This window comes from Cupressus sempervirens, chromosome 2, assembly GCF_028749045.1.
Source record: "Cupressus sempervirens isolate cs-2001-9-10 chromosome 2, ASM2874904v1, whole genome shotgun sequence".
Lineage (NCBI taxonomy): Eukaryota > Viridiplantae > Streptophyta > Pinopsida > Cupressales > Cupressaceae > Cupressus > Cupressus sempervirens.
This window is the reverse complement of record NC_143119.1, coordinates 319,442,294-319,469,562: the sequence shown is the minus strand read 5'-3', so window position 1 is coordinate 319,469,562 and position 27,269 is coordinate 319,442,294. Positions and strand designations below refer to the sequence as shown.

The window sequence follows — 27,269 nt, the reverse complement described above, 5'->3', positions numbered from 1 at the left end:
TGAGAAAAGTAAAAAAAAAATATGGGACTTGTAGGTCACTTATTTAGTTTGTAGAGGGTTACTCAACAATTGTGACCTAGTTCTTCAAGGTCACCACTTGAATCTGCATTAGCAAGTTTATCAGGGAATAAATCTAATGATTGTGATCAAGTAGAACTGATCTCATCTTTGAGAGAAATTTTAAGAAGAATAAAAGTGTAAAGAGTCTGCATGACACATTAGAAGAAGTTTTCAAAAAATTGCAAAGCGTCTTAATTTGACAGAGTTACAAAGGAAGATCCACAAACATTAGCCAAGGATCTTATTAAAGCTTTTGATAATAAGTTCACTCATTTATCAGAAGTAGCAACCAAACAGGCACAAATCAAGCATTTTTCACAACTATTTGATATAGTGTGCATAAACATCAGTAATCATTTAGTGACACTTGACTCTTGCATTAAAGAGATGAGGAGTTGTTTGATGGAAGGCAAAACACTATATGGACAATGCACCTTAATTTTCATACGATTTCATTAAAGACATTAATGAGGAGCTAAAAGAAAAGAAAAATGAGCTACATAACTTTGTTAATGAGACACAACAACTTGTTATGGAGATGGAAGACTTGGAAACCACAATTGTTCTGACAAAGTTATAGAGGAAGATCCACAAACATGAGCCAAGGAGTTGATTAAAGCTTTTGATAATAAGTTCACTCGTTTATCAAAAGTAGCAACCACAAAGGCACAAATCAAGCATTATGCACAACTATTTGATATAGTGTGCATAAACATCAAAAATTATTTAGGGACACTTGACTCTTGCATTAAAGAGTTGAGGAGTCATTTGACGGAAGGCAGAACATTATATGGACAATGCACCTTTTCAGACGATTTCATCAAAGACATTAATGAGGAGCCAAAAGAAGAGCAAAATGAGCTACATAACTTTGTTAATGAGACACAACAAACTGTTATGGAGATGGAAGACTTGGAAACCACAATTGTAAAAGTATATGATAACATAAGTCAAATTGAGCTGAAAAGAGAGAGAGATGTTAAAAGATTCTCATTATTAAGAGAACAATTGACACTGAAAATCAGTAATGTACAAACAAAGTTAGAGGAATGTCTTAAGGTTAAGACATCGTATGAGAAATTTGTATATTCATATTTGAATGCAGTAGAAATTTCTTCATATGGATTGTGTGCCCTTATCAGTGTATTAGAAGCAATCCAAGATACATGGGAGAAGGAATTATAAGAATCTGAAAGCAAATTTTGTAGATTACATCTCCAAAATATCAACTTAAAGGCAAAGGTAATAAAATTTTGACTTGTATATAAGTTTTGTCACCACCTTTGTCATTGATGTCAAAGGGGGAGAGACATAAGCAAAATTGTAAAGCATATGATATGTAAAGGGAATTAATGTAGAGAATAGAGTATAGTCAAAGGGGGAATATCCCCATGTATGTAAGATGGTATAAACATGTGATCACAAGTTTTGAAGTTTTTGAAGTTTTGGGATTTAGCCAATCTTCTCATATGTCGCCATCAATGCGAAAGGGGGAGATTCTTGGCAATTTAGCTAGGTTACAAGATGTGATGTTGTCATTTATGGCAACATATAGTCAAGATTAAGTCAACAAATTTTGGAGACGAAGCTTTGAGTTACAAACTTAGAAAATCTCCTAAGTATCACAAAGTTTATTTGTCAGCACAAGAACCTTTTTCTTTAGCATAGTTCACAAAGGCATTTTTGGCACATGCACACTTACCTGGACGAAGTACAATGTGTTAGGATGACATGAATGCAAGACAACACGAACAGAGATATTTAAGTTTCACAATGACAATGTTGAGCCTATAGAATAGAGTAAAGATAAAGAGATGAATATTTTGTTTATCAAAATTATTACTTAACTAATTAGGGAGAACATCCTAGATGTTAACCCTAAGTTAGCAAAAATCAATTTTTTGTTTTAGAAAGCATGTGAAGTGATGAAGGCCGACAGCTTAAAGAAATAAGGTATAAAAGAGAAGTGTTGAATGCGAAGTAAGAACGATTTTTCTGATATGTAATGTGATTTCTAATGTGAAATAAGAGTGATGGGAATTTGTGACAAAGTTTTATGAAGAGTAGCAAATGAAAATATCAGATATTGAAGATATCAACAATAATGAAGAGGTTTTTGTATCTATCTTTTGTATTCAAGAATATCATTGTATATTGCATGTTTAGGCAGCGAGCTCATCTTGCATACTTTGTATAATTGCAATAACAACTCCTAACAAAGTTGAGGCTTCTAACAAAGCCTAGTCCTCTAACAAGGACCGAGACACTATACGAATGCCATAGGCTCCTAACATGGTCAATATCTTTCACAAGATACTTTAGATTAGTGGATCATTTTGTGGGTACCATACGCATCGAGGTTTTCCCTTGGCCATGGCTTTCCTAGTACCAAAATATGGTGTTATGAGTTGCATTACTTAATGGTTGTGTTTAATATTCAGTTTAATTAGTTTACTGTCATATGCAAGTTATAAGATTATTAAAGATATCCAATTTTGGGAAAAAGTTTGTGAAGTATGAATTAACCCCCACCCGTACTCTATTAGGAGTACAAATAGATTTATTAGGATCTACTTCAGTAAGAGGATAGAGAACTCCTTTTGAGAGTCCACCCTATTAAAAGATTCACAATAATTAGACTGGTTAAGGTTTACCCATTTAAGGTATTGCCCTCATTGAAACTATTAACCAATAATAAGTTGATGATCTATCTTTAGCACTCATTTCCTTTCATACATCTTTATTTTTTTCATTGTAATCTCCTCTCAATGACTGTGTCTCTATCTTCTCTTGTGACTTTGTGTTCACCACTGCTTGTCTTTCTTTCTCACCACTTTCCTTCTCTCGCTATCTCTTTTTGTTCCTCTCTATACCCATGTTCACCTTTTTTGTTTTCTTTAACTTGTACACATCCTTTTTGTTGCTTTACTTCTTTTGTCACTTAATCTCAACCCATTATTTAGATTTCATGCTTGGCCCGCTTGTACCTTATTCTCTTTTCACATGTCTATGTCCTTGGCATGTTTTCAATCTTTGGCTTTGATTATCATTAGATCTTCTTGTGTAATTCCCAAGATAAGTCAAAGCATGTTTGAGTTGTTTAAATTCTTTCTAGAATTCACTTCACTTATCTTACTTCCAGCTTTTAACTATCAAGTTACTATCACTCATTTCAAGAAACTTCATCATTACTTTTGTCTCTCCAACCAGAATGATCATATCAATCATTTAATTATTATTCCTATCATAGGTAGCATACAAGCCTACCATCTTCCTTTGACCTATCACTTTTCCTTACTTTACTAGTCGTGATTAAGTGTCATCGATAATGTCAATTGCTTTTATCATTGAGTTGCCATCAATGGCAATTCAATGATAAAAGCAATTGACATTATCGGTGACACTTAGTCATGACTAGTCTGTCTCTTACTTGGCTTGACTGGTGAAGCCAATCAATATCCTCTTATTAATGCCAAATGCCAACAATCTCATCCTGACACTAATGGCAAAACCTTTCGCCTTTGATAGTTTCTTCCCTTTTCATCTTGCATCTCTTGTTTGTCTTTTCTTGATATCCTCATACTTATCTCTTATCCCCCTTTTTGTCATCAATGACAAAGGTATTTCACAATTTATCAAATATTGGTTAGAATTTTGCTTTGTCTTGTCTCCATTGATACTTCTAAGGATTTCTTCAAGTACTTTAGAGTGACTAGTTTTTCATGCAAATCTCTTGCCAATTCGTCCATTGAATCTAATGTACTCATATTAGGTAGATTGAGTAGTCTTCCTTCATTTCTAGCACTTTGTTATATCTTCTCCAATGTAGGCGAGCATAGGATTGTACTATAATAATTTAGTCATCTTTTTCATTTCTTTTACATGAATTTATTTTATCTTTAGAGTGACCTACCTTTGAGTAGGTATTCCATTGTTGAACTTGATAATGGATTAAATTGCGTAGTCAAAGCATGATGTTATGCAAAACATACAAAAGATGACTTGGAGAAATGGAGAACATACAACATAGAAGGAAAACATGATTTTATGCAATATGTTAGGCATGATGGTTTACTATTGACAAATATTTACTCTTGTTTAAAATATGTTGAGATGGAAGGCATCTCGATGTTTCAATTGTTCACCTTTCATATAGATAAACAAATAAAAGTTGAAACATTCAACACCACAAAATTAAAAATAAATATTACTCACAATATTTTTTCAACTTTTATCAACACAATTACTTTTTAACTAATTCCTATTAAGATATTCAATCTAATCAAATGAATTGTAACTTGCTATTTTAAAGCCATAAAAGTACTCTACCTAGAAAATTAAACTAAAACAACCTTAATTAATTAAAATAACTAAACATTAATAGTTTAAATTTAAAAATTAATAAAATACTATCTCTTTGTTCTTAAATTCATTTAATTGACTTGAAACACTTTATAATTTTACCTTACAATAATCAATCTCACAGTACACAACCAATGTTCCATTTTACTTAAAATAACAATGAAATTAGCTACACGTTCAAAATGATTATTCTTTTATTTCCTTTAAGAACGACTTAAATATAACACTAAGCTTAATTTGTAGACCAAAAATATTAAATAGTCAAAGTCCACTTTTTTCCCCAAACTTAATTCTTCCTCCCTTAGTCCTTAATGTGTCAGCCTTTATTTTATGTCTCTAATGTAATAACCCACATTAATAGAAACTAGAGTATAACAAAATATTAGATGAACAATGGCAAGAGATGTGGAAAAGCCTCTAACACTCTCCCTTTCTCTCCCACCACCACCACTCCTCTTTTCACCCCAACTTGTACCCACTTTATTCTAACAGTACGCTCATACTCCGATTTGGTCGAGTCCCAAGACCCTGATCTCAACACAATCACAATCACCCTTTTCCCCTCTCTCAATCGCATGTGCTGGCTATGAAAGCTCCCAACCTCGAGCGTGATATTAGTGTCTTGGGGTGAATCTACAAGAAAACAACATAGGAGGACCTCCTGGGAAGCGTTTATCTTCCCTAATTTTATCCTCCAACAATGTCTGCTTTCCTTCTCCAGTGAGCTCAGCACCGTCAGGGTGGGAAAGGAACGAGAAAGAGAGAGAGAATCCATGACTGACTCCGCACCACTCACTGCCCTCCCACATATCCACATCTCCTCTGGCGATGCCTGCAACAAAATGACTCCACTCAATCAGATTCAACTACATCTAAATAATTTTATAGTACAATCGAACAATTTTAAAGTACCTCTATATTTATATTATGAATGCAGGGTCGAAGAGCTGATCTGTTCTCTACTACCATTACCAATCTCTTCAATTTCTCCATGCCTTCCAAACTCTGTATAACTTGATACGTCCAACACGATTCTACCCTCAACGTCTCCAACGACCTACAATTCTCTAGCCCTTCAATTTTCACAACTTTGTCGCAATCTTTTATATAGACTGTCTGGAGGGAATGCAAATCTGCGAAACTGGCGAGCTCACGTAACTCTGGACAATTCCGTATTTCAAGAGACTGAAGGTTTGTTGGACCGCGAAGACCCATTATCTTCTTCAGCATTTTAGAGCCATCTACCTCTAGTTTCCGGACAGATGTTGGGAGGCTTTGGATTTCCATTAGATGATCATTATTCCGTAGTTCGAGAGTTTTAAGGCTGGGACAGCTGTCTCTAATTATTGGTATCGTAGACACTGCTGTTTTAGTTATCATAGGTAGAGACCCCACCACGATGTCCGGCAAAGAATTTAACTGCAGGCGAGACAAGTTGTCGAACGAGGATGGCAAGCTTGTCAAAGAGGGAGCATTTATAAAGAGTTGAGTCAAGCTGGAGAGATTTCCAAGAGAGTTCGGTAAGCTGGCCAACAACGGACTACGAATCTGCAGCACTTCCAGTTTTCTGAGTTCGCCAATGTCACTTGGAAGCTCCCTTATCCTTGTCCGCAGCAGATAGAGCACTCTCAGAAACACTTGATTAGTGATTCGATCTGGCAATAGTTCCACCTTCCCGCATCCCTCCAAGTCAAAGTACTCCAGGTTACTTATGCTTTCCAGCATGTCGGATCTGAAGGTGAGTTCTTGACAGTATCCTACAATGAGATGTTGAAGGTGTCTGAGCTGCTTAAAAGAATCTGGCAAACCCTGCAGCCGTGTACAGAAACTCAAACTTATATGCCGAAGGCTTATCAGATCCCCAAAACGACTAGGCAGTGAGGACAACAGTGAACAACTCCGTAAATCCAGCCACTCCAGTGATCGGAGACCACAAAACTCCTCTGGGAGATTCTTCAACGCTTGACAATTATCAAGAACTATCCTTCTCAATTCCTTCAAACGTCCTATTGACTTTGGAATCCTTTGTAATTCAGTTGCTCTTTCTATACTTAGATTTCTTAACTCCAGCGGAGGCTGCAGACAGCACAATTGTGTTAGTAAAGAAGGTTAACATTTACTAATTTAATCTTTTTAGATTAGCTTATTTCATAAAATTAGAGTGATTACATTGGATATAATGAAGAACTGCATGAATATAATATTTCTATTTAGTTTCATTTGCTATAAATGTCAGCTTTTATTTTCTGCTTTTGTTACTCAACATTGGTAGCAGAGCGATTCCTTGCTGGTGATTATGCTCCTCGAGTTATTGATGCTACATAAGATTAGACAAGTTTGACAAAACAAATCGATGCGGAAGGAGGCGTCATCTGGTAAAGCGAAATCTGTCGATTGCATGTGAGAAAGAGACTCAAAGAGATGTCTGGCATTTGGTATTGAGTAAAAAAAAGTTGCCGCAAATTTCTCAATCGTAATTGTTGAGTATGGTATAACATTCTATTGGTGTTTTTATATTCTGCAAATTTGTTGTTTCCTATTATAGGATTAAATATGATATAGAATTTAATATAATATAGAGGATTTATGAAAAATATATATAGTGTTAAAAAAATTGGTAATAGATTGTGAAATATTTTTTATTAAGTTGGTAGGGAGAAATATTTTTTATTAAGTTAACAAGGAGAGGTTCCTGAATCTCTACAGGACTTCACATTGCAACATCCACATTACAGCAAAGGCAAACCTTATAGCAACAGGTCATTACAATCTGAAGCCCACTACCCAACCAACAGCAAACTAATCAAAAACTGCATAACACTACGAGTAATAATAATATAGGACAACTTCCTCCAATGCTCATCAATGAAAGGGAAAATTAACTTTTTACTGCTATTAATATTAAACATATTAAATTATTATCACTATCATAACTACAATAACAGCTAATAACAGTTAGTAAAGTTCATAGTCCAATTCCCAATATAAGATAGCCAAAAAAAACAAACCTGTAAGTCTTTCGAAAGTCACTAAATTAGCCAGAGCAGATAAAAACAAGTGTCACAATATAGTGGCTATATTTGCCGATTATAGTTATAATATTTAATATTGAAATTTTGATAATTAAAATATAGTGTAAAAATAGAATTGAATATAAAACGTATAGTACATAAATGATGAAGAATGAAATGATAATGTCAAAATATAATATAAATATAAAGAATAATATTTATTTAATGTGTGAACTTATGCATAAATAATAAAAAGTAATAAGTAATCATTAATTTATATTAATATTATAAAACTCTATATATAGATTTTAGAATAAGTAATTTTATAATGAAGTATCAAAATAATATCTATAGGAAATGTATTTATTTAATCATTATTAAAATAGTGTAAAAATACAATATCTTTAATATTTTTTCATCGAGATTTGAATGAGGTAGTGGATCTGAACAAATTGGCTTAAAAGTTGCTAACTTTCTGTGAAATCCATGTATAAGACCTCAAATTTATTAACCAATGAGTTTGAAGAAAAATAATTTTTTTCATTTTGTTATTTAAATATTTTGCACATTACTTCAGAAAATTATTTAAGAACTCTAAAAAAATAAAAATACTTCATTCTAATTGATTTAAATGAATTTGGTTAATAACTAGTTAAACCGAACTGATTAATAGTACATGCCTATCAGCAAATACTAAAAACAAAAAAGTATATTATTTAACCTTGTTTATAACCAAAAAAGTATATTATTTACTTGTTTATAACCTCCGACTTCTTCAAAAGGTTCTTTGTGTTCTTTTATATCTCTCCTCCTCCTCGTTTTTTAGGAACTTGCAAAGACAACTCTTGCCTTTTACTACTCCTACCACAGTATTGTGCATCAGAACATCATACAGGTTACAGAGAGAGGACACAACCTTATTAAGGCCATCTCGCAAAAACAGAGGGATGACAGTTTCGATCGCAGTTATTCTGTTTTGGAGGGCCTCAATATACCCTTAACTTTTCCTTCATTGATTTGGCCTTCTTCCTAGTGCATTGACCTGTCACGTTTTGGGGATGAGCAGTCTGTTTTGTGCATGACTAGGATTTTCCCAAGGTCATATCAATGTCCACATAGATATTCTCATCAATATCCTCCATTTCTTCATCCTTTTGAGTGTAGCCCTTGTCCTCAGAGTTATCCGTGTCTTCACAAACCATAGGTTCATACTCTTCGTTGGTTTTCAGAACCACTTCCTCCTCAATTTTTTTCGTCTCTTTCTTGTTTTTGATTCTAGAGGACGTTCTTTCCCTGAAATTTCCTTCCTGTTAATTAATCTTCAATATGAGGGCCTTATTTAATTTCTTCACACCTCATATCATTAAAGTCCTCCTAATCAATATCTATAAAGCTTTTACCAACATTTCCTGTCTTTCTCACTTTGAGGGTAAAAACTAGGCTAATTAATAGGGGCTTTTCTCTTCTGGGGAGTGATGTCCAGCAGCATTCCTCAAGGAAAGCCATAGGAAGGGGTCGAATTTTGCTAAGCTTGGCAGGGTTAGCAAACGATTTTGCGTAGCAAAGTGGTTTGTCTTACAGCAGCTCACTGCTAACAAGCTTTATATAAACTGAGCTCAACTGGACTTCAAGATATTGAGGGTAGGTAAGGCAACTAGCAGTAGAAGGAGAGTGGCTATAAACATGCCAGTAGAGAAGGTACATCAGTCCTTAATACAGAGGAAGGTGTTTAGCCTTTTCAATAGAGTTACGCAGGGAGGAAACTAAGAAAATGGGCACATAATTTTTTCTTACCATTCCTAATGTGATTCAACAAAAGGAAATGGTACCCATTAAGGGTAGTGTATCTTCCTTCAAGCGTAAAAAACTTCATGACATAAAAGCAAATCAAACCATAAGGAAATGGGAAGGAGTATCTGGCATACCCATTACAGAAGGGACAACCATTGTCTTTTCACCCTTTTTGAAGAAACATCTCTTGAATTTTCGCAGTTGCCCGTGCTCTTTTATTGCACTTTTTCTCTAGAATAATCAAACTCAATAGCTTCTGCTACTAGTTAAAGGGTGATAACAAATCTAGAGCTGTCAATGTCCACCTGGTCATCCTACCAAGAGTTAACAAACTTCATGTAGAGATGGTTGTTAAAGCCCTTCATAGCCTCCAGGTAGGGCATCAAACCGACTTTTACTGAAAAGCTCCCTAATATCACCATTGCTAGCAATATCGTTGTAGCTAGGCTCAACCTTCTTAAGCGGGTCACGCATATTTTCAACCCGTTTAGAAGTAATAGTTTTGTCCTTTGACATATCCAGACCTCCAAGAATAGTAAGAGAATTGTGGAGACTGGGATTCAACCTAAAAGAGTGACAAACCCAAAATGCAGGCAAGAAGGATGAAATAAAAATGAGGATTCGTTCTATGATTAATTAAACCAGACTTCAAAATGCCAGCTCTACATAGGGTGTACGAGACAAGTTTAGATTTAATAGGACTATGCGGCATGCCAAAAATATTTATTTTCCCCTTAGATCTTATCCATATATACTTGCAATCAAAGCTTTCATTAATCTATTTATTGTCATAATTGCAACTTTAATCCACCTCTGCCCTTTATCTTTGTTGTGCATCTTAATATCTTGTTGGTGAAAACCTTTTTGTCAATGGGCTTAAGCTCTATTTGTAGGAAGCGCATCTCATGAGCAAAATTATTCAAAATCTTTTCCTTCTTTTCCTAAAAAATAGAAGTCTATAATTTTTAACAAGTGGGTGAGAAGGGGGTGGGGTTGGAAATGACTCCGCTGGCTTAGGAATGCCTTTTGAAATTCATTTTTTTAACTTGTTTTGAATTTATTTTGCTAAATTATCAGCTTGAATATATAACATAAATCGTGGGACCACTGACTTTAAAGTATTCCTTAAGAAATAGAAAGCGACTTCCCCTCCATTTTATAGGAAGCCCCCTTCCATGAGACCCCTGCCTAAACTTACTTATTAAATTTTCGGCTTGTGTAAATGTCCTTTTCATCACAAAATTTCTAATTATTAAAATAAAAATGCCCCGTAGTTAAGTACTAAGCCCAATAAGGGATGAAAAAGCCCACCCAACCAATCTCTTTACATTTTTTGCTTATCATTAGTGAGAACTGATTTTAATCCCAAGGGGATACTAATGATCGATTTAGTCCAATCAGCTTGTCTAATACCCCAATTAAAGTCAATAGCTTTATTTCCCTCTTTAAGGATGTGACTAATAGTAAGCTTGTCAAAGAGATCCATCAGAACTCTGCAATCATCTATATTGTTCAATAATTTCCATGGGCATGACATTGTCTTCATTAGGATTTCAATAATTAGTTTTGAGTCTCCTTCAATGACTCTATTTTTGCAACCCAGTCTTTTGCCCATATCACATAGTCGTAACTTAAGCAAATCTATTAGTGCCTATGGCCAACGCCTTTCTGAATCTCATGATCATATCATCTTTTCAATCCCTTATAAGACCTCCACCAACAGATAAAACCAGGTTGCCTTTTCAATACCCATCAACATTACATTTTAATAATCTCGTGTTTTGAGGAGGCCACTTAGTAAACTCTCTTCCAAATTTTAAACCAAATAATGTTGCATTAATTATGGTTTAAACCCCAATTATTTTGAACTCTTTCATCCTTAAGATCAGGAAATTGCATGCCCTTCTTAAAGGAAACAATTTCAAGTTCTCCCTCACCTAGTTTTTCAAGATTTGAAAAAAAGAAAATCATGTTGTTACATTCCTTCCTCACATCCCAAGCCATGTTCAAAAGGGATTTGATTTCACGAGTCTTCAAGGATAGGATGATTTTGTGGGTCATTATCCCATTGACATATCAAAATTTCACTAGACAAAGCTATCACCCAACGCATCTAGAAAGAAGGGAGAATACGAGACAATATTTCATTAGTGAACTTACAATTAATGAAGATGTGATCAATAAATTTGCTCTGTTCGCAGCAAAGGGAGCATATGTTAACAAATTGGAAGCCTTTATTATGAGGTTATCCATAGTCAAAATTTTCTCGTATGCCACAAACCACTAGAAGCAACTAAGTTTTGGAATCATTCTAGGATTCCATATGTAGCAACTAAGTTTTGGAATCATTCTGGGATTCCATAAGTACTTCCACAGAGCTTCATTAATAGGACAATTCTCAATAATCAAGTAAGCAAAGCTATCAATAAACTAACTTGAGCTATTATGTCTCTAGACTCTTTTATCCTACTTGTTTTGTTTAAATAGGGAGCACAAAGGAAGCAAGTTAAATTGCATTTCAATATCTTTTGTTCTAATAGTTCCATTTTCTAGATCGTAGCACTATCTCTCCATAGAGCAAGAATGCAATTCCACTACTCCATTTTAATTAGTTACTCACTTTGCAACCCAGATCCCTGATAAGCCAATTTTTAAAATGAGGAGCAAGGGACTTGGACAAACAAATTTTCTGGCTAAAGGTAAGTCCAAAAGAGAGTGTTACCACTATTCCCTATTATTTTCCTGCAACCATTCCAAAGGATAAATTTGACCTTTTAAATTTTGTTCCATGGAGGAGAACAACCCACCATATTTTGGGACATAAGAAAGGAATCAACATTTTCATTACTCAAGTATTTGCTTTCTAAGATTTTAGTCCAATCCATCTCATCTTCCATGAGAATCCACCCAATTTTAGCAACCAGAGTTGTATTCAATGTTGAAGTTGATGAAAGATAAACCCCACAGCTCCCAAGAATCACCTGCATGCAAACACCTGTCACAAAAAGAAAAAAGCAAAATGCTATGGAGGTTGGAATTCCCAAATCCATAGATGAGACATTCTTGATGAGCAGAAAGAAAGATTTTTATTTTCAAAAATGAATGAATAAATAACAAAGAGATCAATCCTTATAAAAGGAGATCAAAACCCTGACAAAGTAAAACCTAAGTTGCCTGATAATAATTAATAAAAGAATTAATTATTATATGCCTAAAATTTAGCTTAAGTAAACTAGAGATAATAAATGACTTAATAATTAAATCAAAATGATAATTTAATTAATAAGCCAATATCTTATTACTCTAACACTGAACCCCCCCCCCCCCCCCCCCCCCCAAGATAAACATAGGGAGTAGCTAAAAACCTAGAAGTTACTGCTGGAAGCAAATTTGGGTCCCGACAACAAGGCCTGATGAGGTACCCAAGCACAACGAAATCTCTGTAAAGAGGAGAAATAGAAAAAGGCACACGGGAAAAACCCTACTCCAAAATGAGATGGAAAGAATGTTCCAGAAGATAGGAATAAAAGATGATCACAAAGAACACCACTAAAGCATGAAGCTACAAACACTGCCAAATTCTTGATCTAAAGATAAAAGAATTAATTATTATATGCCTAAAGTTTAGCTTAAGTAAACTAGAGATAATAAGTGACTTAATAAATAAATCAAAATGATTTAATTAATAAGGCAATATCTTTATTACTCTAACATTCATCTTCCTCATTGACGCAATGCAAGGCGGGAGAATCCCCAAAGGAGATGTCCTAACCCCCAACAAACAACCACACAATGGAACATAAATAATAACATAGAAATTTAGATCCACACAATGCCAATTCTCATAATAAGATTTTCATCCAACATGCTCAATTGTAAAGCCATCCGAGTTACAACCAAACACATCAAGAATTACAATAAAAGTTCAGCAAGATCTCACAAGATCCAAACCACTAGCTAGCCAAGATCCAGAACCTAGTAGAGAACTCCAAGAATTCTCTAAACTTGTGCTCACAAACCACCAAGCAACCTTCTTGTTTCCCAGGCCCACACTTAGCTACTAGCTCTGCCACACTTCGCTCCTCTCAACTACTCCTTTTCCTTGTCGGATGAATGAATGACTCTAGACTCCACAAGACCCTCTGCTTATACTAAATCAAGCCACAAGTCGGCCTAGCCAATTACATTAATCAAATACACCCACATTAAATATACCCACCGAGTCATAAGTCAACTTGGCTACAAACATTAAATATATAACATAAATTAAAATACTTAGGATAGGCCCCAAGTTTACAATGCATAACTAACTCATAAGACCACATTAGAATACACACACTTAAACATAGGTCAATGTGCCAACCAACTATCCAAATCCAAGAGAGCACACAACAACTTCCTCAGATCGAAGCTCATAAATACAATCTCCAAAGCGCAACCAATAAAAAGGAACACATTACCAATAACCACTAAAATGGATCTAACTCCAAGATGATGACTCCAAACATCACGCACACTTAATGAAGATGTGCTCAATAGATTTTCTCTATTCACGGCAAAGGGAGCATCTGTTAACAAATTGGAAGCCTTTATTATGAGGTTATCCATATTCAAAATTCTCTTGTATGCCACAAACCACTAGAAGCAACTAAGCTTTGGAATCATTCTAGGATTCCATAAGTAATTCCACAAAGCTTCATTAATAGGACAATTTTTGATTATCAAGTAAGCAAAGCTATCAGTAAACTAACCTGAGTTACTATGTCTCTAGACTCTTTTATCCTACTTGTTTTGTTTAAATAAGGAGCACAAAGGAAGAAAGTTAATAAGCATTTCAATATCTTCCCTTCTAATAGTTTCATTCTCTAGATCTTAGCATTATCTCTCCATAGAGCAAGAATGTTGATCCATTCAACAATTCCACAACTCCATTTTAATTAGTTACTCACTTTGCAACCTAGATCCCTAGTAAGCCAAATTTTAATATGAGGATGAGCAAGCACTTGGACAAACAAATTTTCTAGCTATTGCTCAATCCAAAAGATAGTGTTACTGGATTGTTCCCTATTATTTTTTGGCAACCATTCCAAAGGACAAATTTGACCTTTTAAATATTATTCCACAGAGGAGAACAATCCACCATGTTCTAGTATATAAGAAAGGAATCAACATTTTCATTACTCAAGTGTTTGCTTTCTAAGATTTTAGTCTAGTCCATCTTATCTTCCATGCAAATCCACCCAATTTTAGCAACCAGAGTTGTATCCATCTTCCTTGTACTTCTAATTCCCATTCCCCCATAATTCTTGTGGGTACACACTTTATCCCAGCTAACAAGGGTTGTTCTATTTTTTCCTTAGTACTTGACCAAAAAAATGATCTTTGAATTTTCTAAATAGAGCATGAGGGAACGAAAGTCGAAAGTAATGCTCTGGAGACAAGGTTTGAACCATTGAATTTTTCCACCCAAGCTAAGAAGTTTCCCCTTCCACTGAGCTAGTTTTATTTAGATATTTTTTAATCAATTTAATCCAGCAGGCAAACAAAGGGAACTTATAAGGAGGCGGATAAAATAGGTCTCCAAGAGGGAGGCAAATTTGCAACCCAAAATTCTAGAGATTTTTAGTTGAACAAGGTTCAGAGTTTTGAAAATGTAGATTTTACTTTGCTCATAGTTTATATGATGCCCAAAGAGGGTAGCATAGTTTATCAAGATACTCTTCCAGCACTTAGCTTCTAGAACAAAAGCAACCCCAAATAAGACTCTGTCATCAACAAACTGTTGGTGTGTTGAGAAGGGCAAGGCAAAGGCAACCCCAATCCCCTTCAAAGAAGAATCCTCACTAAGCTTTTGGATGTATCTATAATGTTGAGAAAAAAAACATTAATTTGTATCTGCTATTATATCTAACAAAAAAATCCCAACAACAAAGAATATTTTATTTCCTTTAAATACTTTTGTTTGACATCTAAAATAAAGGTGTAAGGGAATTTTCATAAAAAAGGAGAGAAATTGAGGAATCATCTTATGGAAGATAAAACAAGAGAATTTAGTGCTCATTAGGCTTAAGGGCTTATGTATGAGTTGCTCATTTATACGATAGGCAAAAAGAATAGATATCTTAAGCAGATTAAATGTTTGTTATCATAATGATTACCTCATCGATTGAATCCAGTATTTCTATATATGAACACTAAAGGAAATTTACTAATGATGTATTCATAGATATTGTCTTAAAGATTAAGATCTAGAGAAATTAAATTAAATATTGTCTTACGATCTGTTTGGCAACAAGAATACAAGTGGAATAGGAATATGTAAATTCTTAAAATTTTGAATTCTCTGTTTGGATGCACCAAATTGAAATTGGAATAGGAATACATATTCCAATTTTGGCCCAAAAATGAGCATTTGCAATTCCACCTAAATAGGTGGAATTGGAATAGATATTCCTATTCCAGTTTTATTTATTTTAAAAAGCATAAATTTTTGGGTCCATGAATTCCCCATCAAATTCTGGCTGAACCATAATATATACCCCCATTTTCAATTCTAGAATAAATATTCCTATTCCCATATTTATATTCTTGTTGCCAAATGGACCTTTAGAGATTAAGATCTAGAGAAATTAAATTGGAGATTAAGGAAATTGGGGATGATTCATTGAATGAGAAGCAAACTAATTTTATTGTTTTAATCTCTCTTTATGAAGGATTGAATTTGCCTCAATCTATGGAGTAGTTGCTTTCATTGCAAATAATCAAGTTTGTATCAATCTAGATAGAGGTTTTTTCACATGCAGAACTTCTTTGAATCTGTAGACATAATGAGTGGAGATAGTTTTGGTTCATAATTTTACAAATTTGTTATTGTGGATGATTGGATTTGTCTCAATTCAAGGAGTGCTATGCTTTTCGATAATGGAGTATGGTTTAGGTTAATATTGAAGTAGATATGAAATTTGCGTGGATGAGAAGTTTGGGATAGTGCAAACAAGAAGGTTAAGCAATCATCTCCGTAGACAAGAAAGCTTATGTTGATGCTAATGAAGGGTTAGAGATTCAAGACATTGTCATACATGAAAAAGTTTAGACTAATGCTGATAAAATTTTGTCCTTGTTCAAATTCATAATGTAAACCTTAAGGTGTGATTATTGGAAAATAAGATTTGCATTCAATAATTAAATTCATTTGTAATTAAATTAGAAGATAAACTCCTATAAATTAATTTCATATATGTAAATAATAACTTTATAGGACAAATATTATGATGGTTTTATTCATATAATAGAAAAAAATTGCAAAAATATAATAATACTGCTCTGCAATTCAGCTTTTGCACTTTAATTTTATTTACACTATGATTCAGTTTTTATTTTCATTTAATGGAGCTGAACACAATTGTCAATTAAACAAAATAAGTACAGTACTAAAAACTGTAAGATTGAAAGTTTAGTTGGAAGCAAGCAAAATAGAAAATACTTACATCTGACTCATCCCATAATTGTCTTAAGCGGCGAGCATCCGTCAACTCCAAAATTCTTAAATCTTTGAGTGACCATGACGGAAGTTTTCTCCCCTTAAATTTATTCAATTTCAGCAAGACGGGCTCTTCCAATGATGTTGAGAAATATTTGATAAACCGATCTCCACTATCAGTTAAAAGCCTCAATCCGTGCAGGGAAGGCGGAGGACGCCCAAAACATCTGTTTGAGGTTCCTGTCGACTCAAACAACTTTTTCAAACGCCGTCCGCCAATGAATGGCTCCTTAGTATACCCAAATTGAGCAGCACCTATTCCTCTAATAGATTTTCCAACCTGAATAGGAAAACGAAGAATATATTGCATTAATTTTATTGTGAAGACAATCAGGCACGCATACAAAGAAACGAAACACTCAGTAATGAAATATCAAGTTAAACTCACCGCTATCAGTTTCTGTATATTCATCATTTTCTCTGGAAGCCATAGACGAGAAGTTGTTGGATGTCTGTCTGCCAGATCCCTTCCCAAATCCCTCAGGTGGTCATGCATTGTTATATTGCTATTCCCATCAAGAGCAATCAGACACTTGCTAACAAGCGTTTCCCATCCCTGCAACCCACTCCACTTCGATCCATTCCATACTTCAATAGCCAAGCTTGAGTTTTCTCCTATGAAAAAACAAGCCACGTCCATGAACATCTCTTGCTGTTCTTCATCAAGTGAATCGTAGCTGACTTTCAACCTCCCTTTAATATCTTCCGGCAGTATCCGAGAAATCTTTTCCAGCTGGGATTTCCAATAACCCTTGGACCTGCCATAGACTAGTCCCCCAAAAACTTCAAGTGACAACGGCAATCCATTGCAAGCTTTCAAAAACTGTTCAACAATATTTTCAAATCCCTCGTCTGGATGGGATTGCAAGAAAGCGTGCCAACAGAAAAGTTCTCTTGCTTGGAAATGTTCCAATCCTTTAATCATGTAAATATGGGAATCCCATTTTGCAAGGAGATTCATCTCCCGGGTTGTGACGATGACAAGACTGCCCGATGCAAGGCAGTCTTTACCTGGCAACAGAGCATCTAATTGGTTTTCGTGATCTACGTCATCCAAAACTATGAGCGCCTGAACAGATCTCAATCGAGTAACCAGAGTCGCTTTGCCCTTTTCTACATTGTCAAATGTCGGGCCTTGGAAACCGAGGTCTTCAAGAAGCTTTTTCTGCTTCTCGTGCAAGGTCTTTCTGCTTGCAGCATCTCGCACTTCAAATACAAAACTGGAGCTTCGGTAGGATGAAGATTTCCTGTTATAAAGCTCTTTTGCCAGCGTAGTCTTACCTGCCCCGCCCATTCCCACGATCCCCACAATCTGGACATTCTGGGCAGGTGCAGCTGTATTTCTTTCAAAATCCAATACGATGTCATCAAGTCCAACGGGTTTTCGAGCAACAAGTAAGGGGGTCTTTGGCAGTATTTTGGATACCATATTCACAATATTCTTCAACAGCATCCCCTCTTCTCTAAACATATGTGCAGCGAATATTGAACAAACATGCGAACAAACATGAGAACTCGGAAGTAGCAACGACAATGGAAATTAAAATAACATGAGGAAAAGATGGTATGTGAGGTTATTTGCGACTTACCTATCATTTCTGACCTCGATGCCGTTAAGAAATGAAGCTTTCTCCAGTGCCACCATCCACTCCTCAAGCTTTTCGGGAGAGTACCTTCCCTTATCTTTGTAATGAGAAAAGGCAGCAGCATATACTCCTTTATCTTGACGCACCCAGCGCAGGTCGGAAGGCTGAACGTGATAGAAGACGGGAATAACTGTTTTACCCGTCTGGAGCATGAAAGCGAGTTCTGACAAACACCAAGGGGATTCAGCATAGTGAATAGAGAAAATGGCAAGATGAACTGAAGCCGAGCGCATGGCCTGTTCGATTTTTGCAGGGAAGGCATCACCAAGTCGAAGGGAATCAACATCAAGAAACACAGGGACTCCCGCAGCGCTAAGCTTATCACGGATGTCGGTGGCGAGGGTGAATTTGACGTCAGTTCCCCGATGGTTAATGAAAACATCGAAATAATTAGTGGAAGGAGCAGACCCGGATACAGAAGCGGGCACAATCTCCTCAAAAGGATTCACAGTTGCCATGGTATTCATTCAAATGTCTCAAATTTCTCTTTGAATGCACCAAACATAAAGTATAGGAGTAAACAAGAAAAAATGTTTACCGAATCTGCGAGAGAGGGTAATGTGCTAGAAAGACGCGTCTATTGGGCAAGGCAAAAGATGTACGATCATTCGGTGACCCCTTCACTGTTACGTTGTAGCGTACACGGAACGCGATAAATTTGGCAGACGTGGAAGGTGCAGATTCATTGGTGCGAGACGTGTAAGGCCCAGATTAAGTCTGGGAAAGTACAGCGAGGTTCCGTAGGGTACAACGTCGGCAGAATATTGGAAAATGAGTATTCCTTGGAACGACAATAAAGTGGAGTCGAGTAAAGTTCATAGTGGGTTGGAATCCATTTTCAAAAAGACAAGCTGTCGGAAGAAACTTCTGCGATTTGTCCGTTGATTTGACTGTAATTTTTAACTTTCTTCATCTTCTTATGTAGTTATTTGACTGTAATTTTTGATTAATTTAAAATTTACCAGTTATATATAGAATTTGATTTGGTATTGGGATTATTATTTAGTTTTATCTATTTGATTGTGCAATTGATTGTTTATCATTAATGTTTCCGATCATACTATGTGATCTATCATCAGGAAATCAAATGAACTTCTGATTTGCATGAACATCCTGATGATGTAGTATGATCCGAAACGTCGATGATAAAAAATCGTTTACACAATCATATCCAAGTAATACTCATGGATTGTGGAAATCTCATAGCTTGAATTGATATTGATACTTTTAAAAATTGATAGGTTAAATATTTGCTATCACTTGTATTTAAAGAAGGTGCAAGGGATATGTTTGCAGATTTTTGATGTGAAAGTACAATTGGAAATTTACAATAATTAAAGAAAGCACATTTGATGGTAACTAATGTTGAACTAACTAGTTTCATTATTTTTTAAATATTTGTCATGTACTATAATCATTCGAGTTTGATGGAGGATTTAGAATAATAACAATAAATATGTGATTTGAATTGAAAGAACTAAAGTAAGTTGATTTGTAGGTAGCATTGGGAGGTCCTTGTTCAATAATCCATATGATTCACCATGTGTAGTTTGATGTTACAAACAATATGTAATATTTTCTACTCAAACCTTAAATAATTTTTCTATTAAATATATTTCTCCATCAACCTTCTTGCAAATTAATTATGTATATCTCTAAATTTCTATATATCTGAATGATTGTAAATTTTCTATACATAAATTTTTTCATTCATAGAGTCATATCCTTTCATAAATAATATTATATTATATTAATAATTTTATTTTATTTAATTATATATATTATATTAATAGTAATATAAATTGTTTTTTATTATATATATTATTATTATTAATTATATTATTTTCAATACTATTACTTAATATATTAATAATAATATCTAATTCTCATGTTTTAAAAGTAATATATTATACAAGATTATAGTATGAACATTAATTATACCATTACATGTATATTATTACTATTTTATTGATTTATTATTTAACTATATTTTAATTATATGGTTTTTTATTTTTACAGGGATATAACGGTTTTCCACTCTCAAATTTTGCTTGTCTTCAAGGAAAAATCATTTACACATGACTTTTTTGTAGAACCATTATACTAAGCATATAATTGGATGCAAGAAGATTTAATGGATTTAGGAAATATACATCATAATGCATGAAAACACAAAGCATACATGGAATAGACACATCAAAGCATGAAAATATGAAGCATACAAATGAAAACATGTAGCTAACACATTATTGCATGAAAACACAAAGAAGACACATAATTCATGCATTCTTGATTAATGTCTTACAATTCACTAGAATCAAGAAGATGATTTACAAGATTTACTTCTTTCATAGATTCCTTCAAGCATAAGTGATCATTAGTATGCGCGCGTGCGCGTGTGTATATAAGTTTCAAGGAAAATGTGAGTCATGATAAGTTGATCCTATACTAAGTCCAAGAGTGGAACTTTAGCCATTGGCCTCGGTGGCGGTGTTTACACATCAACATGAGGATTCTTGTTTTGATTTTTCCTTGTTGTCATTCTTAGTTGAGAAGAATACTTAGGATGTAAATAGATTATTTACGCCTGCCAAACTGAACAGTCTTCCTGAAGGTTTTTGTGGATCCAAGCCTGTAATCTTATCTTAGAATAACCTCTAGGCAACTCGATCCCATATTGGTCAATCCCAAAGAAATCTTACAAGTACGTTGATCCTAAGTACCAATCTTGGAATAACCAATTGGTTGGACTAGCCTCAGTATGCCTTCTCTCTCTCTCTCTCTCTCTCTCTCTCTCTCTCTCTCGTGAGGCTACCTTTATAAATAAGTAATAAACTTTATGTGAATTAAAAAAGCTATGTTTTTCCAATTATAACCCTAGTCTAGAAGGAATGTTGAATGCAATAGGTTTCTTTAACACCAAATTCAATAGTCTTCCTCAAATTTTATGTGGGTCCAAGCCCTTAATCTCATCTTGGAATAACCTCAAGGCATCTTACAAGGTTGGATTTATGCAAGCTTTTCCCATATTGTATCCCTATCTATCCCTTCTAGCTCTTGTCAATAATAATTTGTATAAACTTGGATATTAATTTAAGTGAATGATAGATGATATCTCACTTATTAGGCTATGTATAATATTATTAAAATAGACATGGTACATACCAGTCTCAGTGATCATGAAGTTTTGCCCTGTGATCAGGACGTCTTGCTTACTTTCTTGGTGATAATGATTATGTGATTGATCTAACTATATCTGACATATTTTCAAATCCTATGTAAATATATTATTTCTTTATATTCCTTCAACATTGTTTGCAGAGTTACTTCCTGATGATACCGTTGTTATCAAGTCTAAATCTACCAAGCCACTGATTCTCAATATGTCTTCGAGGCATTTCGCCAAACAGTTGGCTAGAAAAGTTTGTCCTAAAATTATGAATTCTTCTAACATATTTCAAGTGAATCTTGACATTGTGAGCTAAGAGCAACCGTAGTATACATTAAAATCTACAAGTTTTTAATGTTTAATCGATCTTTAGTCAAAAATGATAAGAACTCTGACAAAAGATTTCAGACATCGAAAATCTTAGAGACGTTTTATCAAACAATTCTATGTCTGTCTTGGAATCATTTAAATATTTATCATGGATGACTTTACTAACAATTTGGTGCAATAACTATGGATATTCTAACCTTGACGTGGCCCTTTGAAACTGTTGAAGTTAAAAACTAAATACGAGGACAGTTGCAATCTTTGAATCCTAAATGTCTACCCTTGCTTTCATGAAGAAGTGAAATCCATGCCTCTAGTACATTTCTCATTTCTCTTTTGGTCTTATTCCCACACCTGCAAGGTGTCTATATTGTGATGTAGCTTCTAGTGATGTATTGTATTCCTTGGTTTAATATCTACAACATACAAGGCGCAGGGTTTGCACATATTTCAATTTGAGTTTGTGCATATACAATCAAGTAATAACCCTTACTTCCTAACTATATTCTTCTCCACATTATTCTATATGAAAATTTTGGGAAAATGATCAATTTGAATGCTTGAAATTTAATCTGCAACTTCCACCAATAAGAAATGTTATTTTTTGAATTATTCATCCCAACTATAGTCTGTTGCCAACATATGCTTACGATCATGACAAATTGCTCAGTCGAATGTTGAGAAGTCACACACGATAGAGGAATGTCAACAGAGAATGGACCCTGCAACGATTTGAATATTGTGTGCCCATAGATTCCTCTGTTAAGAATGAAAGACATTATAGTATTTATGTGTAAATTTTTCTCTGCCTGTGACTATAGAATAAGCCAAAAAATATCTCTCTCACACACATATATATCTTTGGGACAATTTAGCACTTACTTTGAAATATATTATAAGCACAGCCTTGGGACCAATTAATAATGAAATTTTCTATACTAGTTTCACCGGACACATTATATTAAATAAAAATAATACACTGGATACGATAATTGAAAAAGACATTCATCTTTGCTTAACTTCCCGCTAGAAAATTAGGTACCAAATAAGAGTAAACAAGAAAGAATGTCTCCGCTGAATTTGCGAGAGAGGGAACGTGTTGCAAAAGATGTATGATCATTCAGCGAGCCCTTGACTGTTGCGTTGTAGCGTACACGGAACGCGAACAAATTGGCAGACGTGGAAGGTGCAGATTCATTGTTGCAAGACGTGTAAGGCCCAGATTAACTCTTGGAAAGTACAGAGGGGTTTCGTAGGGTACGACGTTGGCAGAGTATTTGAAAATGAGTTTTCCTTGGAACGACAATAAAGTGGAGTCGAGTAAAGTTGATAGTGGGTTGGAATCCATTTTCAAAAAGACAAGTTGTCGGAAGAAAGTTTTGCGAATTTCGTCAGAAATTATCTACGACATTATAATGCCCTGTAATTAAATTAAAGTTGATTTGACATAGCTCTGCAAAATCAGCGGGGAAAATAGTTAAGACTTCATCTTCTTATGTGGTTATTTGAGTGTAATTTTTGTTTAATTTTAAATTTATAAGTTATATATAGAATTTGATTTGGTATTGGTATTACTATTTAGTTTTATGTATTTGATTGTGCAATTGATTGTTTATCATTAATGTTTCCGATCATACTATGTGATCAATCATCAGATGTTTATGCAAATTAGAAGTATGTGATCCATCAACAACATTTTCATGCAAATGAGAAGTGTCACATCTCGCCCTAGAACCTTTTTTTTTCTTGCTTATGTGGCCATGTTGACTTGGTCAAATGGATTAAAGTTAATCAAATAGAAAAAATGCAAGTTAATATTTTAGATTTCCAAAAATGAAATGATTTATTTTTCTATGGATGTGCATGAGATATTACATTACGATGATAATGGCATTTGATGTATTCTTAAATGTCATGTTTATATTGTGATTTAGTTAATGATTACTACTTAATGATGATGTAATTAAGTTGTGATACATTGATATTGACTCTTTGTTATGGTTGCGAGTGTCTGAGTGGATGCAGGGATCGTTATGACGGAAGTGTGGTTGAGGTAGAGAAGGCTAGCCTCGTGGAAGGAGATGTGTCGGATGACCGTGTGACCACACACGTCACATAGGATTCATATGTTTGTTTATTTTACGCTGCGTTATTAATGTTAACCTTGAAAATTTGGAATGAATTTAGAGGTATCATTTGATTTATTGCTAATTGATGGTTAGATTTAACGTCAGTATAATAAAATTGTAGAGGATTAATGTTTATGTTTCTTCTAATAATTATATTTCGTTGATAGATGATGTGGCAAAGTTAGTCTAGAATTGGTTCTTTACATATTGTATCAGAGCATGGTTTAAACCTAGGCCCTTGGGCTACTATGCTAATTGCACCTATGTTTGACAGGTGTTTGAATTATTACCATGGCCACAAGATCTAAACAGAAAGTTGGGTCCAGTAGTACTGCACGGGCTGAGGAACCTAATGAGAGGTTAGATTAGGTAATGGCACTGTTGACCCAACAGGGGGATTTGTTACAGCAACAAGGTCAGAGGATGGATAACCTAGAGCAAGGGGCTCGAGGTAGACATGCCGAAGAAGAGGCAAGGAAGCGTGATGAAGATTAACACTCTGAAACCCTATGTAAGCAGGAAGAGGAATTAAGGAAGAAATGTGAGGATGAGCAGTTAGTTGAGGCTCTTAGGAGGTCTGAGATGGAGCAGAAGGCAGAGGCTAACCATCGAAATGCTATCCTTAATTCAGATAAGATTCAGATAGCTGCTGACTTGAGCAAAGATCTCGAGAAGGTGACTCCACCCACGTTTCATGGTAGAGCTTCTGGGGAAGATGCAGAGGCATGGATTACCATCATGGAGAATTAATTTCTACTTAGAAACTACACTGGAAAATCTAAAGTTGTTTGGGCCACCTATCAGCTAATGGGTGAAGCAACTACTTGGTGGGAAAATGTCATGGCAGAAAAGAAACTCCAGCATGGGGAGGTAACTTGGGAAGAATTCTTGAAGCATTTTTGCAAATGATGGTTACCTCAGCTTTATTATGATAGGAAAACAACATATTTCTATAAATTAGTGCAAGGGAACATGAATGTTACACAGTATCATGAAAGATTTTTCCATTTTGTAAAGTATGTCCCACAATATTAGCATGATGAACTCCTTAGAACTCAAAAATTTGTAATGGGCTTGTGACCTGAAATCTATAACAAGGTTGAGATGTAGGAGCCTGAGACCATGGACTTTGCATTGCGTAAAGCCCTTAAGCAGGAACAGAGGTTGAAGGATGCTTCATCATATAAATCCTCCAACCAAAACTATAAAAGGAAGTTTTAGGAAAACAGGTCATATCAGGATAACAAAGGTTATTGGGATGACGAGTCAAAAGGAAATGGAAAGAAGCAACAAATTAGAAACATGAAGGATAGAGGACGAGAATTTTGACAGAAACAAGGAAAACTAGAACAACAACCAAAATCCCAAAATGGTGGTGGTAATGGAAACAACCGAAGAGATCAAAATAGGAATGAAAATAGAAGAGCACCTAGGATAGGCTGTTATGTATGTGGAGGAAACCATTATGTTGTTAAGTGTCCACAATGACTTGATAAGAAGGACTTTCCTTCGCAACACCACATCCATGCTACAGTTGATCATAGACAGGCATATTATCAGGCCACTCCCATTTAGATGACTGGTACACTTTTTGGACACCTTGTTTCTATCCTAATAGATACTGGTGCTACTGAATGTTTTCTAGATCCTAAGATATTAACCAAGATACTTATTAGGGCTAGTTTTATGGCTAAACCTTGGATTGTAGAGTATGGTAACAGGGCTGAACGCAAGGTAGAGTAATGCTTATCATGTAGTGAGTTGGAACTCCCTAGCTTTCAAACAGAGGTCAACTTGTATGTAGCACCTTTGGGCTCATATGATGTCATCTTAGGTATTAATTGGTTAAGTGAGCATAAGGCCTTGGTGGAATGTTGGGATAAGGTGATTAGATGTCTTGATGACACTAGTTATTCAGTGACACTAAATGGTGTCAAACAACCTTTAGAGTTGAGGCAAATTTCAGCAATGCAGTTGAAGAAAGCCATAAGGAAGGGGTGTCAGTTATACGTTGCCCATGTTAAGAATCTGGACGAGACTCCACCTCGAATAGAGGATCACCCCATTCTATAGAAATTTAAAGATGTATTTTTGGATGATTTGCCTAAACTACCCCCTAAAAAGGAGTTTGATTTCTCTATAGATCTTGTACCAGGAGTAAAACCTCAATGAAAGGTTCCCTACCACATGACTTCTACAAAAATGTATGAGTTGAATATTTAGTTATAGGAACTTTTGGATAAAGGGTTCATACGTCCTAGTGTATCACTGTGGGGAGCTCCTGTAATTTTTTTCAAGAAGAAGGATGGTACCTTAAGGTTGTGCATTGATTATCACATGTTGAATAAGGTGACCATAAAGAATCGGTACCTTCTACCCAGGATTGATGAACTTTTCAATCAAATGAAGGGAGCAATTGTATTCTCCAAGATTGATTTGCGATCTGGGTACCACCAACTTCAGATTCGGGAGGAAGACATATCTAAGACAACATTTAGAACAAGATATGGCCATTATGAGTTTGTAGTCTTACCTTTTGGACTAACAAACGCACCCTCCTTTTACATTATTTTGCCACCCAACATCACAAGACATTATTTTGCCATTGAACATGATGAGAAAACAATATAGAATAGCTCTTGTTTATTTTTAAAAGAAGGGTTTTGGCACAACAGGGGGAGAAGATTTTTAGAGAGGGAAGTGGTAGATAGGGAGGAGAATAACAGTCAAAGAGGCAACGAGGGTCTGTTAGGGTGTGAGGTATGTGGGAGAAAACGCGGCTAAGTTCACATTTCTTGATGAAGGCGGATTGGGGAAGAGTCAGCAGCAAACTGGAGCAACAACAGTGACGGCTTGAGGAAGTCTTGTGCAGTCAGCAAGGGCATTTTCTCTTCCAGAACTATTGCTAAGAAAGAGGTAGGCACCGTCCATATTGTAAATTGCATGTTTGTAATGTTGTTACCCATTTCATCTTGCAGTAATCTTGATAAGGAATGTCATGTTGGTTTCCTAAGTAGGGCAAGAATTTTTTTTAATGAATCTTTAAGATTATCATGATTGTTGTACTCAAAAAACTATTAGAAAAACTAAATAGAGGGTTCTTGTGGTTAAATACCTCTCTGCTGTTTTAATTAAAACTTTCAGAATTAAATTTGGAACTTGGATGAATTACTGCTCTGAAAACCCTGTTGTTTGATAAATTGTGTTGTGTGATCTCCTATTAAAAATGAATAC

General features: G+C 35.0%; 1 protein-coding gene across 2 annotated transcripts; it reads right to left on the bottom strand.

Annotated features, from left to right (window-relative positions):
* Positions 1-4,592: 4,592 nt before the first annotated feature.
* Positions 4,593-18,975, bottom strand: LOC149572391 (TMV resistance protein N-like). 2 transcript variants are annotated; one of them, XM_089813572.1, is made up of 5 exons: positions 18,354-18,975; positions 17,153-18,227; positions 16,712-17,044; positions 5,335-6,498; positions 4,593-5,254 (listed from the first exon to the last, which is right to left on the bottom strand). In XM_089813572.1, the coding sequence occupies exons 1-5, from the start codon at positions 18,875-18,877 to the stop codon at positions 4,805-4,807; spliced, it is 3,546 nt and encodes a 1,181-aa protein (XP_089669698.1). In that variant the 5' UTR covers positions 18,878-18,975; the 3' UTR covers positions 4,593-4,804. The 2 variants fall into 2 exon arrangements, with proteins under 2 accessions (XP_089669698.1, XP_089669699.1); XM_089813573.1 differs by having other exon boundaries at positions 17,153-18,222; positions 18,354-18,937.
* Between the last annotated feature and the right edge of the window lie 8,294 nt (positions 18,976-27,269).

Excerpts from the sequence above, each read along its gene's own strand:
- LOC149572391 (XM_089813572.1), bottom strand. The coding sequence starts at position 18,877 with ATGAATACCATGGCAACTGTGAATCCTTTTGAGGAGATTGTGCCCGCT. Across the intron at positions 17,045-17,152 it reads ATATACAGAAACTGATAGCG|GTTGGAAAATCTATTAGAGG; the intron begins GTGAGTTTAACT and ends TTTCCTATTCAG. Across the intron at positions 5,255-5,334 it reads TTCATAATATAAATATAGAG|GCATCGCCAGAGGAGATGTG; the intron begins GTACTTTAAAAT and ends ATTTTGTTGCAG.